General features: G+C 43.3%; 2 protein-coding genes across 2 annotated transcripts in view; both read left to right on the top strand.

The window, feature by feature from the left end:
* Nucleotides 1–18222, top strand: part of inka2 (inka box actin regulator 2) — a 361375-nt gene that overhangs the window by 31950 nt on the left and 311203 nt on the right. The window lies entirely within an intron of this gene.
* Nucleotides 1–18222, top strand: part of eif2b4 (eukaryotic translation initiation factor 2B, subunit 4 delta) — a 77103-nt gene that overhangs the window by 12426 nt on the left and 46455 nt on the right. The window contains exons 2-4 of the mRNA XM_028796361.2: nucleotides 8224–8261; nucleotides 12994–13165; nucleotides 15840–16046. Coding sequence (XP_028652194.1) covers nucleotides 8224–8261; nucleotides 12994–13165; nucleotides 15840–16046 — 417 coding nt within the window. The remainder of the gene's footprint in view (nucleotides 1–8223; nucleotides 8262–12993; nucleotides 13166–15839; nucleotides 16047–18222) is intronic.

Raw genomic sequence — 18222 nt, 5'->3', positions numbered from 1 at the left:
AGAGCCCCAGGCCCCCAAAAACAGGATGCTGCCACCTCCATGCTTGACTGTAGGTATGGTGTGTTGTGCATGATGAGCAGCATTGCTGTACCGTTTAGTACTGAGGCCAAATAGTTTGATTTTGGTCTCATCTGATCATAAGACCTTCTTCCACTTGGCATCAGAATCTTCAAGGTGCATTCTGGCAAAGCTCAAACAAGCCTCAATGTGGCCTTTCTTGAGAAGTGCGACCCTCCCGAATAAGCCACAATTGTGGAGCGCTTGTCAAATTGTTGTCACATGTACACAATGACCATTCTTTGCCATCAAATCCTGTAACTCCTTCAAAGTGGCCATTGTCCTCTTGGTAGCCTCTCTTACCAGTTTCCTCCTTGCTTTTCCATCCAGTTTGGAGGATCCAGGGAGGGTCCTAGTAGTACCAGACACTTGCAACTTCTTTATGATGGACTTTACTGAGCTCCTTGGGATTGATGAAGCCTTTGAGATTTTTTGTTTCCATCTCCTGCCTTATGTCTGTCCACAACTCCTTTCCTGAGATCTTTTGAAAGTGGTTTGCCACCCACAGTCAGTTGTTTGCGGTCAGTTGCACTACCAAGCAAGGGAATGAATACTCCAGGAACAGCTTCACTAATCACACGGATTACAACTGATTACAGGTGGAAGGAAGCCAGTAACCGCAATGGAAATGGTGGGCACTGACAGCTGATTGAGTTGGCGGCGGGGGGGGGGGGGTCCTTTATTCATCTCAGGATTTCTTATTTTTGATTTTTTTCCACTTGGATGTTAGAGATTGCATTGAATAAGTAAACCTGGAAAAAATATTGGTTTGTGTGTTTTCATTTAAGGCTGGAAAGCAAGAAAAATTGGAATATTTCGAAGGGGGGGATTCTCTTCTAGGCGGCACGGTGGCGCAATGGGTAGCGCTGCTGCCTCGCAGTTAGGAGATCCGGGTTCGCTTCCCAGGTCCACCCTGCGTGGAGTTTACATGTTCTTCCCGTGTCTGCGTGGGTTTCCTCCGGGTACTCCGGTTTCCTCCCACAGTCCAAAGACATGCAGGTTAGGTGCATTGGCGATCCTAAATTGTCCCTAGTGTGTGCTTGGTGTGTGTCTGCATGCCCTGCGGTGGGCTGGCGCCCTGCCCAAGGTTTGTTTCCTGCCTTGTGCCCTGTGTTGGCTGGGATTGGCTCCAGCAGACCCCTGTGACCCTGTAGTTAGGATATAGCGGGTTGGATAATGGATGGATGGATGGATGGATTCTTTTCTATACCCACTGTATGATAATACTATGGGGCTCTGCCCCCTGCTTGCTTCACTTGCGGTATTCATTATATACTAGCCGATGCCCACCGTAGCATTGAAGAATAGGAATGGAAAACGGTGAGAAAGGAATTCAGAAATCAAGAAGAAATAAATACTTCTTGAAAGACACAGTGTGCATGTAGAATTTCCGGCCAAGCAGGATTACATGTGAAAGTGCTAAATAAATCAGGCTTTCTGAATTTACGTACTATGGCCATAGTTTTGTTGCATGTATCTTGGACTTCCTGGAAATGTGGATGGTAATATGATCATTTTGTCTACATGTACCTTGTTATTTTCAGCGTTTGCTTGCAGTGCGTCTGATAGTCCTTTGTATTGTTCCATGCGCAGATCTTGTTGATGTAATCTGAGATAGTTGAGACGCCATCCTCTGTTTTAACATGCGCATCTATGACGTACTGTTGGAATAGTTTGCCACAGGAGTGCAAAATACTAAATGTATTCCTCATTGCTAATCTGTACGCGTAAAATTGGCATTGAGTACGCCTTATTCGCTTGTCGGTTCTTTTATTAGGAACATGTTGTAAATCTTTGTGCCAGCCAATGTCTCTGTAAGGGAATAAGAGTGGGTAAACCATAGGATCTTAATTAATATTAAGCGTGGAAATCTGTTTACAGGAGTTGCCTATGGGATAGATGCAAATGTCCCTTTCGGCAAGGCGCTTCGCCATCTTCTCCGACGAAAATCGCTGTAATGTTGGGGCATTGTATCGTCGTAAGTCCTGCCCAGGGTTTTCCTTGAAAATCATTCGTACAGATGCTGTTGGATTGGACTGAGCGATTTCATGCATGTGTTTGTATGATTTAGTGAAGGGGTTGATGGTTCTGAGCATGGAATCTAGCTGGAGAAGTACATTTTCACTAAACATACAGAGTTTGCTTTATTTTGTAAGCGTACTTCAGTATCTTGCGCTGTGTCAAAAACATACAACTGTCCATATCCTGGAGAGGTAGAAGTGTTAGCGTATAGTGGAGAGATTTGGTGATAAATTTGCCCGTGTATTTTAAAACAGTATGGTCTGTGGTCAGGAGGTTGAGTTATCTGTGAACCCATGGAAGCAAACGCTAGAGAAGAGATGTATTCTCGAATGTGTTCACGATAATTTTTAGCTTCTGATGTTTGCTGTGTAAGAAGCTGTTGTAAAGACACAGGTGGCTCCCGCAAAGGTGGTAAAGCTACTTTACCGTTGTGGCAGCACCTCGAGTACTTGTTGGATGTATTATGCTCAGCAGGCCAGTATAGTGCATGACATGGAAGACGATGAACAAGAATCGAGAAATGTCGTGTCGGCTGCATGTGGGCGGGACTGGTTTTGAAGTGGAAGCAGGACGAACCAGAAGAGAAATATATATAGAAGAGATGTGAGCATGATCTTTCAGATTCATATAGAAATCCAAGAAAACTTTTTTGTTCATGTTTTTCAGATAAATTTTGTGTAAAGTGCGATACTTTTGGACGTATGGATTTGTATCCATTATTGGCTGTAGAATTTGTAATATGTCCGATCGTTTAACTCTTTTGATTCTATGTTGCATCACTTCTCTGTGGTCCTAAATATAAACCTGAACGAATTGTGGTTTCTTTGAAATTAAACTTGTCGTAGCTTTAATTGTTGTGGGACCACAGATTCTCATAGCGTATGGTCCTGAATCGTGTAAATTTACATTTTGAGCATTGAATGAAGCAAATTTATTTTTTGTAGATTTGGATATTTTTCCTGTAGTGTTTGTAGATTTCGCTTTCACTAAACTTTAAAGCCGAACAATACAGTGAAACCTCGGTTCACGAACATCTTAGTACACGTAAAAATCGGTTTACGACCAAAAAGTCTGCCAAACTTTTGCCTCGGTTCACGACCACACACTCGGTATACAAACAAGCCAGTTTCCCTTTCGGTTTGTACATGTTCAGTCTCTCCCTGTGCATTTCCTGTGCCGCGAGCAAGAGAGAGAGAGAACGAGAGCGCGAGACACACACACACACTCACACTCACACAGGAGCAGAGGCACACACACACAGGAGTGTGCGAGAGAGAGACGCACACACTCACAGGAGCACGCGAGAGCGAGGCGCACACACACACACACACACACACACACACACGAGAGCGAGGCGCACACACACACAGACAGACACACAGGAGCATGCGAGAGCGAGGTGCGCACACACACACACACACACACACACACACACACACACACACACACACACACACACACACGAGCGCGCGAGAGAGAGACACACACACACACACACACACACATGAGAGAGACACACACACACACGAAAGAGAGTGAGCGAGAGAGGGAGGACTGGACGCATAAGGTAGAGAAGCCTTGTTTTTGTTTTCAGTTCTGTTTACAGCGATCGGTTCGTAGTGTGCATTGTTGCAATGTTACTTTTCTTGGTGGTTTATTAAATTATGGATTTTTCAAATGTTCATTTTTTTCCCTGTGCTTAAAACTCATTTAAAAAAAAATAGTGTTTTTAGCGAGCGGTTCGTAGCGCTAAAGCGTGAACTATTGCTGTGTTAGTTTTCTCTGTTGTTCAAGGTTTTCACAGTGTTATTCAATGCTTTTACATTACGCTGTGCATTCTATGATATAATTAACTATATTTGTGCTTAAAAACTAAAAAAAATATATATTTACATACAGTTCGTATCGTCTGGAGTGGAATAATTGTATTTACATGCAGTCCTATGGGGGAAATTGCTTCGGTTCACGACCAAATCGGTTTACAACCAGAGTTTTGGAACGAATTATGGTCGTGAACCGGGGTTCCACTGTATCTACATACTTCTGTCAAATCACCTCTGTCCATATATTCGATCTCTTTTTGCTGTTCCATTATTTAACAGAGTAATAATTTCTGTATTTTAGCGTTTGTGATCTTTACTTTGTTTTTTGAGAGTTTCGAATTATAGTACTTTCGTAATCTCTAACCTGCTCTGTATGTAAATCGCGCCAACGTTTTTGAACCTCTTTGCGACGCTCTACTTTGTCTTTTACTCTTTGTCTTTTATTTCCGCCCCTGCTTGGACCTGTTAGGTTTTCAATTCCACTTGGTCTGGGCTGATTATAACTTTCCTTATTTTCCAAAGTTGCATTTTATTATTGTTCTTTTTTGAATTCTTTTCTCTCCCACGCTTTTGGGCCTCTTTTCAACGTGCTGCCCTTTCTTCTTCGCTTAGTCGTTGACGTTTCATCTAGAATGTATAAAATTATTCTCCAGGAAAGGATTACATCGAAGGAAACAAATAGATTGTATGTCTTGTATTAAAATGAGGAAAACATAAAAATTTAACTGTGTCTGACAAAAGCATTCACACGAATGAGAGGTGAGTGGACCGTGGGCCTGGTTAAATCTCTTGGGCACAAAGTCTCATCTCGCGGGACTTGAAGTTATCTGTGAAAAAGTCTCTTCTCATCCCAGGATTTTTTATATAATAGAGAGACACACAAGGCCTGCTCGCTTTGCTCGCCTACCCCCTGCGTTTTGAACCCGTGCCCGCTGGGCAGCCACGTGTGAGGATGACGCACGTTTAATACGGAGCGTTCGCCCATGTCACTCTGGGGCCCCCTACTGTTAATTCGGAGCTCCGTCCGTACTATTATGCGGTGCATTGTGGACTACTGCGGACCCCGTAGTGTTTCCCGTTTCAGTTTGTATCTCGGTCAGTCGAGCTTTTGTTTTTAAAGCTTTTGAATTCCAGTCTTCATTATCTGTAACCTGCTGTCCATGTGTTTGGCCCCCTCGTTTAACCTGTTTATGACGTTTTACTTTGCTTTCTACTCTGTCTTTCATTTCTGATCTCGCTTTATTCTGCTTTTGTTTTAATGACACCTGGTCCATGGTGAATATATTTTTCCTTTTTCGAGTAATAATTTTCATTTGTTTGCGATACTGTGATGTTTATCGTACTGTTAATAATGCATCACTGTAATGTGATTCACCTATACTGTATAGTTTGGACGTGTGAGGATGACGTATGTTTAATACGGAGCGTTCGCCCGTGTCACTCTGGGTCTCCCCACTGTTACTACGAAGCTCTTTCCGAACTATTATGCGGTGCATTGTGGAGCAGTGCGGACTCTGTAGTGTTTCCCGTTTCACTTCGTATCTCGTTTAATCGAGCTCTTTCTTTTTGGAGCAGTGCCTGCCTGGTCTGCGGCATTTCAGACGCACGTTGTAGGCGCCTGCGTTCATTAATTATATCCAGGCAGGCGCGTGTTTGTATCTCGGTCACTCGAGTTGTGTCGTGTTGAATCTGTGCCTGCTTTGCCTACGCAGTTTGAGACGCGCGTTGTAGGCCTCCACGTTCATTAGATCTGTCCACGTGGGCTCGGTGTCGAAGCTGTGTTAGTTGTTGAGCTGTTTGGTTTTGGAGCCGAGACAGTTTTGCTTCCGCGGTTTCAGACGCGTGTCCGTACCATCGCGGGTTTGATGTACGAACCTTTGTGGACTCCGTAGTGTGTCCCGTTTCACTCTGGGGCGGGGCGTTGACTCCTCTTGTTTTACTATGTCTCCTCCTGCGCCTTCACCACGCTAACAATAAACACTGCCCTCACCCACCTGGAAATAGGAAATACATATGTAAGAATGCTGTTCATAGATTACAGCTCAGCATTCAACACCATCATCCCCTCAAAACTCGTCTTGAAGCTTGACGACCTTGGGTTGGGGACGACCATCTGCAGATGGATTTTCTCTTTCCTCACAAACAGGCCCCAGGTGGTGAGAGTCGGCAAACACACGTCCTCATCACTCATTTTAAACACAGGAGCGCCGCAGGGCTGTGTGCTTAGCCCCCTCTTGTATTCCTTGTTCACCCATGACTGTGTTGCAAAACACGGCACAAACACCATCATCAAGTTTGCAGATGACACAACCATCATAGGCCTTATCACTGACAACGATGAGACGACCTACAGAGAGGAGGTGCTGGCATTGAGTAATTGGTGCCTAGATAACAACTTGTCTCTTAACGTCAGCAAAACCAAGGAGATGATTGTGGACTATCGAAAACAACAAGGCAGAGAACACCAGGCCATCTACATCGGCGGCATAGAAGTTGAAAGGGTTAACATCTTCAAGTTCCTCGGAGTAAACATCACCAAGGATCTCTCGTGGACCCTTCACATAGACACTGTGGTCAAGAAAGCTCGCCAGCGGCTCTACTTCCTGAGGAGGCTGAGGAAGTTTGGCATGAATGCCAACATCACCTCAAACTTTTACAGGAGTGTGGTCGAGAGTCTGCTGACGGGCTGCATTATCGTCTGGTATGGGAGCTGCACTGCCAGCAGCCGGAAATCACTACAGAGAGTGGTGAAGGCAACAGAGCACATCACGGGCAAGAGTCTTCCTGCCATTGAAGACATTTACCTCCATCGGTGCTTGCGTAAGACAAGCAGCATCATAAAGGACCACAGCCATCCAGCACGCCAGCTGTTCTCCTTGTTACCGTCTGGCAGACGATACAGGAGTCTGGCTGCTCAGACTACAAGACTTAAGAACAGTTTTTACCACCAGGCCATTCGACTCCTCAACAGCAACACCTGAACACTTACATACACTTACATTACATCTACATTGAACTACTCACACACAAACTGTACCTGCACACACTCAGAATACTGACTGGAACATGCATCTACACTTTATGGAATATGCATCTGTACTTATAAAACATTATCTGTGCAATAACTGTCATTTGTACTTGCTGCTCATTCAACTCATATTGCTCTATAACTTCTTTTAAAACGTACACATTTTATTTTATATGGCTTGTCTATTTTTAACTTGTAATCTTTTTTTAAGCTTTATTGGATCTAGGCTGAGTGACTTGTTTTTCTCGTCATACACATTTCATTGTATGTTGACCCTGTGTTAACCTATATATGACAAATAAACCTAAACCAAACCTAACCTAAACCTAACCTAACCATTAGTGCCACTCACAATATGGCGGCGACGCCTGCGCCTTCCGTATTATGTCGGTTTTTACCATGCTGTGTAGGCGCCTTTGCCTTTTGTACTTTACCGCGCCTTCCGACGCACGATGTAGGCGCCTGCACGTTCCGGGTCCGCCTCCGCTGTGTGGTGTGGACGTGTAACTGTCGTTGTTTCTGCCTTTATATTCTGTATCTCGGTGTGCATGTGTTTCGTGCCTAGGTTTTTTTGAAGCTGTTGCATTTCAGTTTTCATCATCTGTAACCCGCTCTCCATGTGTTCATCCCCGTTCTTTAATCCCTTTATAAAGTTTTACTTTGTTTCCTACTCTGTGTTTTATTTCTGACCTCGCTTTATCCTGCTTGCAGCATGTCAGACGGTTCGTAGTCTCTCTCGTTTTACTCTGGGCAGGGGGGCTTTGTTCTGTAACCTGCTCTGCATGTGTTTGTGCCTGTTCTTTAACCTCTTCAAGACGTTTTACTTTGTTTCCTACTCTGACGGTTCGTAGTCTCTCCCGTTTCACTCGGGGAGTTTGTGTGGCACTTGCGCACTATGTCTTTTGCGTCCACGGGCAGGTCCCTGCGTCCATATCTGGTTTACCATTCTCGTTTAGTAATATGGATATAACGGGCCCCTTCTACAGGCAAGCTGTTGTACAACGTGGTGACAATACAACTTGCCTGAAGAAGGGCCCCGAGTTGCCTCGATAGCTTACATATTATAATCTGTTCAGTTAGCCAATACAAGGTGTCAATTTGCTTGACTTCTCATTGCTTTCACAGGATTAATAAAGTTTATCTCATCTCATCACATGGACTAGTTTTGACAGTGGCCTCCATGTTGCAAAGATACATTTTCGGCCCCCGTTTTTTTTTTTTCCTTCTTCTCTAAAAGTATGTTATTGCTGTTATTTTGTTGTTTTTCATTTTTTTTCTGTTTTTAAATTACAGGTGAGTCTGAAGATAAGGCAAACATTTCACGTTTTAAGGTAAATATGCAGTTTTTTTTTTATCAAGTTAATGCAGCAGAAAAATATTCTCAAACGTAATGTAATGCATCATCATGGATTGATGAATCCTGTTCCAACAGCAACAAGCGTAATGCATGATCTAACTTAGGACCCATCACAGGGCCCTCTCGTGCCCACTTCGCACAGGACCAATTTAGAATCTCCATTTTATCACGGAGGCACATCACTCAGATGTGGAAAGAAAATGCATGCAGCTCTGTGCTGGCAACAAGCTGGTGCTGGATTTGAATCTTATATTTACATTTACATTTGTTTGCTTAGCAGACACTGTTATCCAAAGCATCTTACAAAGCAAAGCAATTCAACATAATCAAGTAAACATCAGCCTAGGGGACTGTTTCGGAAGAAGTGTAGCACTACAGGGTTGCAAAATTGATTGTCACAAGTGGAAAGCTCAGCAAAAAATACAGATTACAGGTAAAATGATGTGATTGATGCGCTTTCCCGTTAAGTTATAATGGAGTTTTCTCACCGGTTCGGAGCCGAATCCTGTCCTAGAAGCCATTGTCACCTGGGTGTATGGCTTTAAAGTATCCCTCCCTGAGAAACGGAAGACGCAAGCTTCGATGGTAAGAAAGGCGATGGCGCACACACACAGATGTCCGCCAATGGTTAGCCAACACTTGTAATCGTTGAGCGCATAAACCAATCCACCATGTTGGCCTCTCGTGCTTTTTTTGGGGGGCCCCTTGAACTCCCTCTTCCTGGTTCCTCCTCTCCTCCTTCCTTTTGAAGAAAGTCTGTCCCCCCTTTGGTCACAAAACAGCACGTTTAAGCAAGGACCCACAGGCAGACAGAAATGGATAAAGTGAATATCGAATAGAATAGAATGCCTTACACATGTACAATGAGATTAAAAGCAGCTCCTCCGGTGCAGACATATATGTCGAACACAACAAATAATTAAACAAATGGTGCAAAAAGTTGCAAAAAACCTGTTCTGTGACGCTATATACATATGGAAAGAATAAATAACTATTGGGTTATTGCACATTATTTAAGTATTGCACAGTAATGATGATCATGTGCAGTGAGTAGTGGATGTTGGACCCTGAGAGTAATGATATTGTACAGTAGACAGATATTGCACAGTTATTATCAATACCATTTAGATATTGGATATTGCACAGTTGATGGATAGAAGGAAGTCCAGGGATATAATAGTATGTAGTAGCCGCTACAACACATCCCCAAACCCCAATAATCGGTGTGCGTTGGAAAGTTTAACAGGAGGAACCGCAGAATTTGGCAAAGCAGGGAGATGAACATTTATGTGGCACAACGGGGAAGTGCGTGATTATGAGGTGCACCATGGAGGTCAGAGTGGGGGGGGGTTGGGATCTTGCGCTGATGCCCACCACACGCTGAACCACCTAGATTAGGACCCTAGTGCAACGGGTGACACTTCAAGACCACACTTTGAGGTTTTTTTTTACGGTGGCCAAGTACAGGTTTCCCTCACGATAAGCCACAGAAAGTGCGTAGTGCTGAGCGTCAATTGGCATTGTGAACTCGCTAAGAACATGCAAGTGGCCTTGGTCCTTTCACAAATCTAATCAGTTCAGGTTTATTGTCACATGTACAAAATACACAGCAGTGAATCTCTTATTGGCACACTTGAGCAACATGTGCCATGTTACCTCTGCCCAGTGGCATGAATCTAACTGTACAGAATGCAGTAGGTGAAATGTAGCACTGTTTTGAGCAGACAAGCGAACTGGAAATCAAATCAAAATTTATTTATAAAGCACAATTTAAAAAACACCTTAAGTGTAAACCAATGTGCTGTATAATAAATCAATATCATATTAAATCAATGAACAATCAAAAACAAAACTTACATTAATACTGAAACAAATAAGTTAAAGGAACCAATTAGCAGGTAAACAATTAACATAAAACACTAAATATGAAATATTATTAAATTGATACCAGAGTTACTCATATACAGTTAAAGGCAATCGAAAACGGGTGTGTTTTAAGTCTTGATTTAAACAATTGGGTTGATGATGCTGACCTAATTTCAATTGGCAGAGCATTCCATGACTTTGGTGCTAGTACTACAAAGGCACGATCACCCCTAGTCTTCATTGTAGACTTTGGCACGACCAGCAATTGAGAAAAGTAAGAGTTTCCTTTTATGATGCATGAGCTATGTCACCCTAATCGTTGATACCTTCTTTCAAAATGGCCTCCTGCTTGCTAATGCTTACATTTTTGAAACGAAGTTATCTGCCACCCGTTTTCTCATCAAGTATGCAACAAACAAAAATAACCTGGATAGCATTACCTACAACCCTTAAACCCACCAAATCAAGTGCAGGGTCTTGTGCAATCGGAGCCTGTGCAAAACAGCATTAGGAACAAGACAGGAACCAGTCAAGTTTATGGGGCCTACTCAGTCGCACATTTACTGAAGTCGCTGGCAGGAATATGGAACCAGTTTAAGATGATATAGCTATTGAGAGGAACGTAGAGAGCGGACTGGTGTATACGGAACCAGCAACTCGGCAAGATAGGATGGGGCAACACCATTCTGTGACTTTAAAAACCAAAAGTAAAATTTCAAACTGAATCCTAAATTCAACTGGAAGCAAATGTAGCGAGGCCAGAATTGGAGTAATGGACACAACTTTCTGAGAACCAGTAAGAAAACGAGCAGCAGCATTCTGAACCATCTACAGCCGAGAAAGATGAGATTTACTGATTCCAGAATAAAGTGAATTACAATAGTCGAGGCATGATATAATTAAAGCATGGCATACCTTCTTCAAATCTGAGTGCCCCAGGAACGGTTTGACTTTAGCAAGCAGTCTAAGCTGGAAAAAGCAGCTCTTGACAATGGACAAAATCTGTATATTAAAATAAAGATTGGAATCAAGGATAACCCCAAGGTTTTTGATGTGGAGTTTGCAAAACCCAGCTAATGAGCCGAGCTGATCCCCGACAGCCCCATTGGTCCAAATACGATAACCTCAGTCTTACTCTGATTGAGATTCAAAAAATTTACAGCCATCCAATGTTTATGTAGTGAATTTAAGGATTCCTTAGTCATAGGAAAACTAGTAAGCCCGCGATTCGCCAGCGAATCGGATATCCAAGAATGGCAGTTTCTGTTCCGTCTGATATCTGGATGGATGACATATCATGGAGGGTGGGTGCGTCTGGGGAAATGCCATTTAATTACATATGCATATCTGTAGTAAAGCGGTCTCGTTTTGTGGAGACGTGATCCCGTTGCCTTTGCTGACACCGACTGCTGGCAGAGTGGAGAACAGCAAGTTCAGCCCTGCGTCCATATCCGGTTTACGCCGTGTATAGTTTGGATGTCTGGGGATTCCGTACTGTAATACTGTAATGTGATTCACATATGCGCTGAATCCTCTCGTTTTTGTTTTGTCTGTGGCGGGCTTGTTGCAGTGCGGCAGTGCGAGTGCGCCTCGATGCGCCCTGCGCCCAGCGCCCTGCGTCCATATCCGGTTTACAACCTTTTTTGTTTTCTCTGTGGCGGGCTCGTTGCAGTGCGCGTGCGCCTCGATGCACTGCAGTGCGCCTCGATGCGCCAGGCACCCAGCACCCTGTGTCCATATCCGGTTTACAACCTTCGGTTAGTAAGATGAATAACGTAAAAACGAAATGAAATACCATATCTGAGAAATGTGGACCCAAGGGTCTCCTTAAACTCAACTAAAATAGTACCCAAACTTTATAATAAGGGTGGCGCAGTGGGTAGCGCTGCTGCCTTGCAGTTAGGAGACCCGTTTGGGTTCGCTTCCCGGGTCCTCCCTGCGTGGAGTTTGCATGTTCTACCCGTGTCTGTGTGGGTTTCCTCCCACAGTCCAAAGACATGCAGGTTAGGTGGATTGGCGATCCTAAATTGTCCCTAGTGTGTGCTTGGTGTGTGTGTGTGTGTGTGTGTGTTTGTGTGTGTGCCTTGCAGTGGGCTGGCGCCCTGCCTGGGGTTTGTTCCTGCCTTGCTCCCTGTGTTGGCTGGGATTGGCTCCAGCAGACCTCCATGACCCTGTAGTTAGGATATAGCGGGTTGGGAAATGACTTGACTGACTGATATTATAATAACATTTATTATGTCTTTTGTTGTCACCAACGTGCCTCAGAAAAGTGAATGCCATCTTTTATCAAATCAAATCATTTAAAGCAGCAAAGCAGACATTTTTGTTTTAGCATTTGGGCTCATGCCCTTTGAAGACAATTTTAAACCACAAGAACACAATCTACACTGCAGAGATCCTAGGGAATGGTGGGAAAGAGACCTTTCAATTAGCATTTTAGAAAAGGAGTAGAACTCGACTCTCCATAGAATACCCTCTAGGTCTGTATGTGCCAAGCTTCCTATCCTTCAGCTGAATGTCTTTCACCAATCACATTTGTCTCTTTTAAAATTGTCAAAAATGTTCCCAGGGCAAAACCCAACCCGCGAGCGTTGCTATCAACTGTAGCTCCAGCATCACTAGGTGTAATGTTTTGGAAATGCAACAAATGAATATCATATGCTGATCACTTCTCAGATAGCCTTGGTGTTAAAAAATCATCTCGTAATCCATTAACTGTGATATTTAGTGCACTACTGGGCGACATTAACAAGCTCAATGAACGGGATGGGCTTCTCTCAAACTTCTTGTATTCCATAAGCCTTATTTCCCCTAATGTACCATTTGAACATTTTCAACAGGCTGAAGGTCGGGAGCTCTCCAAAGAGGAAAAACAACGCTTGAGAAAAGAAAAGAAGCAACATAAGAAATCAAAGAAGGATGACCAGGGTAAAACAGAAGAGATCAAGGGAAAAGAGAAGAAGTCAACGATGACATCAGATAGACAGCAGGCCCAGACAAATTTGCCAAAAGGTAGGGTTCAGTTAACCAATGAAGAGAAATCTTTACTATTTACATGGACGTATTTTTCTTTGACTGGATGAGTGGAGATGGGAGAAAAGTAAGAGTTTGCTTTTATGATGCATGGGCTATGTCACCCTAATCGTTGATACCTTCTTCCAAAATGGCCTTCTGCTTGCTAATTCTTAAATTTTTGAATTGAAGGTATCGCTAACCCATTTTCTCATGAAGAAGGCAACAAACAAAAATAATGTGGCCTTAAACCCACTAAATCAAGTGCAGGGTCTTGTGGAATCGGAGCCTGTGCATAACAGCATTAGGAACAAGACAGGAACCAGTCAAGTTTATGGGGCCTAGTCAGGTCACTGGCAGGAATATGGAACCAGTTTAAGATAATTTAGCCTTTATTGGATGGAACATTTTCATTTATAAAAAGGATGAAGTTGGCAATAATGTTTAGGCACATTCACAAAATCCTCAGTTGGTATCAACAGGCTTAAAGTGTGCTAAACAAACATTTTCATATCTTTGCAGTACCACCGCCAACCTGTATTGTTGTGATCAGGCAGGATGGTTCTATAAATTCGCTAGATTTTGACCCTGTCATCTGTATGTTTGGATTGAAATCTTCACACGAGGTGAAGTTTTTCCAATCTTCAAGTTTGTTCACTGTATACTATTGTACACTGGAAATGAGTCATTTGAGTCTGTCAACACAATTACTTAATTTTTACAAACTGAATTATTAATCAATTACTTGTATTATTGTGTTTATTTCTCTAGTCAAACAGTAATGGACTGGCATCCTGTCCAGGGGCGGTTCCAGCCTTGCACCCTGTGCTTTCTGGGATAGACTCCAGCTGACCCACACCCCCCCCTAAAGCGGGTTTGGAAAATCAGTGAATGCATCTCTCTGATCACTAAATTGACACATTTGGGATGCTCTATCGCTTTTTGTGAGCCTTCATCATCACCAGCATTTTTTTTTGGCTTTTGTATTTGTTTAAATCAAATAAGTATTCGTCATATGAAAAAGTTTGGGAACCCCTCTTAATTCTTTGATTTTTGTTTCTTATTGGCTGAGCCTTCAAAGTAGCAACTTCCTTTTAATTTATGACATGCCTTATGGAGACAGTAGTATTTCAGCAGTGACATTAAGTTTAGTGGATTAACAGAAAATATACAATATGAAACATAATAAAATTAGACAGGTGCATAAATGTGGGCACCCCAGCAGAGATATGACATCAATATTTAGTTGAGCCTCCTTTTCAAATCTAACAGCCTCTAGACGCTGTCCTCCTATAGCCTTAGATGAGTGTCTGATTCTGGATGGAGGTATTGTTGACCATTCTTCATACAAAATCTCTCCAGTTCAGTTCAATTTGATGGACAGCCTGCTTCAAATCATTCCATAGATTTTCGATGATATTCAGGTCAGGGGACTGTGACGGCCATTCCAGAACATTGTACTTCTCCCTCTGCATGAATGCCTTTGTAGATTTCCAACTGTGTTTTGGGTCATTGTGTTGTTGGAATGTCCAACCCCTGCGTAATGACTGATGCTTGAACATTATCCTGAAGAATTTGTTGATATTGGGTTGAATTCATGCGACCCTCGACTTTAACAAGGGCCCCAGTCCCTGAACTAGCCACACAGCCCCATAGAACCTCCACCAAATGTGGCAGTAGGTGTCAGGTGTTTTTCTTGGAATGCGGTGTTCTTCTTCCGCAGTGCTTTTTGTTATGAGCAAATAACTCCATTTGTGTCTCATCAGTCCAAAGCAATTTTTTCCAAAATGAATCTGGCTTGTCTAAATGAGCATTGGCATACAACAAGCGACTCTGTTTGTGGCGTGAGTGCAGAAAGGGCTTCTTTCTCATTACCCTGCCATACAGATATTCTTTGTGCAAATTGTGCTGAATTGTAGAACGATGTACAGATACACCATCTGCAGCAAGATGTTCTTGCAGGTCTTTGGAGGTGATCTGTGGGTTGTCTGTCACCATTCTCACAATCCTGTTCATATGCCGCTCCTGTATTTTTCTTGGCCTGCCAGACCTGCTGGGTTTAACAGCAACTGTGCCTGTGGCCTTCCATTTCCTGATTCCATTCCTTACAGTTGAAACTGACAGTTTAAACCTCTGAGATGGTTTTTTGTGGCCTTCCCCTAAACCAGGAGACTCAACAATCTTTGTTTTCAGATCTTTGTAGAGTTGCTTTGAGGATCCCATGCTGTCACTCTTCAGAGGAGAGTCAAAGGGAAGGAAGCACAACTTGTAATTGACCACCTTAAATACCTTTATATCTCATGATTGGACACACCGGTTCTGTGAAGTTCAAGACTTAACGAGCTCATCACACCAAGTAATCAGCATTGAGCAGTGACATGCATTCAAATCAGCACAATGACAAGGGGACCCACATTTGTGCCCAGCAAGTTTTTCACATTTGATTTAATTTCATACAACTAAAAACTGCGTCACTAAGAATCTTTGTTCGGAAAACACCGCAGTACTCAGATGTTCCTAGGAAATGAAAGACATACCACTGTTATCTTTAATGTTGAAAGGAGAGTCAATTATTATGCAGGCTGAGAGGGGTTCCCAAACTTTTTCATATGACTGTATGTGTGGGTATTACCAAATGTTACTTCATTCAAAATTGTCCTTTTGTGCCCTTTAGCTGTTCCAGCTCTAAACTCCTTCGAGACGCCTGTGACCGGAGATAAAGCACCATCAGGAAAAAGCAAAGCAGAGATTCGAGCAGAAAGGAGGGCACGGCAGGAAGCCGACAGAGCATCCAAACAGGTCCAGAAAGGAGAGTCTTCTGTAACGGCAGCTGTGTCTGGGCCTTCCAAGACCAAGGCCATTCCTAGTGAACCACAGCCAGGTAGGGGAGTTCCTTAGTTACCAACTTACTTTGGTCTATTTGCTTTCAAATCTGAAATGTTAAATTAAACAAGGAGCTCAGATAAAGGGAGAAATTGAAGATCTTGTTTCATCTTAAGATTTTTGTCATTTAATTTTTAAATGCCGTTTGCCTATGATGCAAGAAAACGCACACTGCAAATAGCCGTGTCTGTCGGTCCATCTAACCCAGGGATCTCAAACTCGTGTCCTGGAGGGCCGCGGTAGTTGCAGGTTTTTGTTTTTGCTGCTAATTAACTTCTTTTGAATTAATTTTAATTGACTTGTTTTTTTTAACATTTGTTCCCCCGAATTGCTTTATTGTTTTCCTTACATGGCACCCAAACTGAAATGAAATATGAAGTGAGTGAGCCAACAGAAGACCAACTAAGTCAGGGCCTCAGACTCCAAACAATTTCACTCCAACCAGTTCCTTAATCAGGCACCGAGTCTGGTCGTTAATTAAACTCGTTCTTTAATTCCATAGCTTGTTGCTGCTCTCGTGGTGCAATAGCAGACATTTCCAAAATTGTGGATTGTCTCTTTTCTAAGAGATCTGTTAAAATGTTTTGGAGACCTGAGCAGATCAACATTCTTGAGACCTTCATCTTCCTTTTTTTTTCCCAGATATTGTATGATGGACACAGTTAGCTGGTCGTGTTTTCGCTCATTTTCCATCTCATTATTATTTGGCTGCTAATTAAGGAATAAGAAACCATTAAGGGGTCTGAGTCTTCAAGAGCAAGTCAATGAAAATTAATTCAAAAGAAGTTAGTTAGCAGCAAAAACAGGTCACTCATTAAGAAAAGGGTGAGAATGAAAACCTTAAACCACTGTGGCCCTCCAGGAGTTGGGGACCCCGGATCTAACCGCATGCAACACCTTGACCCCTTAAACCCCTTCCAGGGGACTGGTTTTTGTAAAAATTTGGCACACCTATTCTTGAGTGAAATTTGTCATAAACAGTTCAATTTTTGCTGAGATATCTCAAAACAGACCACACTGTACAAAGTTTTTTGAAATTTCAAAATCTCCTATTGAAAAGCATCGGCAAAACTGCAAGCCCGGCTAACTCAAAACGGAAATCTTCTGTGCAACTTCAACTACAAATTAGTTCACTGTTTCAATTTTACCTCAACAGCATTTCCACCAGCGTGTATGTTTTGTAGAGTTTCTGCTTTTAATAATAATAATAATAATTCTTTACATTTTATGTAGCGCTTTTCTCAATACTCAAAGCGCTCTCCATGCAGGGAGGACCCATGATGACCCATGGCTACCCGAGCCGCTCTGAAAAGTGGAATTAGAAAAGCCAAGACGGACCATAAAAGGAGCAAAGAGTCCCACCTGTCCAGCCACAATACCCGGGAGGTGTGGCAGGGAATACAAATCATCACAAACTACAGAGGCTGTGATGCAACAACAGCAGATCTGAGTGCGCCGCTAGCAGAGGAGCTAAACTGCGTCTTTGCTCGCTTTGAATCATCACAACAGCAGCACTCACCTGCTCCAGCCCTGCTCCCACCCTCACCGGGTCCCTGCACCACTCCACTCACTGTAAAGGGGCACGATGTCAGATGGGTGCTCCTGGCAGTGAACCCCAAGAAGGCTTCCGGCCCAGATGGAGTGCCTGGTAGGGTGCTCAGAGCGTGTGCCCGCCAGCTCACCTTTATCTTTACCAAAATCTTCAACCTCTCCCTAGCCCAGGCAGTCATTCCATCCTGCCTAAAATCAGCCACAATCATTCCAGTGCCGAAGAAGTCTCCCATCACCAGCCTAAATGATTATTGCCCTCTGGCCCTCACTCCAGTAATCATGAAGTGCTTCGAGAGACTGGTTCTCCAGCACATCAAGGACTATCTCCCCCAAGACTTCGATCCCTACCAATTTGCATATCGCGTGAACAGATCCACAGAAGACGCCATTGCTGTAGCTCTCTTCTCTGTGCTGAGCCTTCTGGAGCAGCAGTAGAGCTACGTCCGGATGCTCTTTGTGGATTACAGCTCAGCTTTTAATACACTCATTCCTGACATTCTCATCACCAAACTGGTCACTCTTGGCCTCCCCCCTCTCACATCTGTCTTACCAACTGGCTCCAGACTGTGAGACTCGGCCCCCACCACTCCTCCATTCGCACACTGAACACCGGTACCCCCGCA

This window comes from Erpetoichthys calabaricus, chromosome 3, assembly GCF_900747795.2.
Source record: "Erpetoichthys calabaricus chromosome 3, fErpCal1.3, whole genome shotgun sequence".
Classification (NCBI taxonomy): domain Eukaryota; kingdom Metazoa; phylum Chordata; class Cladistia; order Polypteriformes; family Polypteridae; genus Erpetoichthys; species Erpetoichthys calabaricus.
Note: the sequence above shows the minus strand (reverse complement) of the source record. Positions and strands in the feature narration are given on the sequence as shown.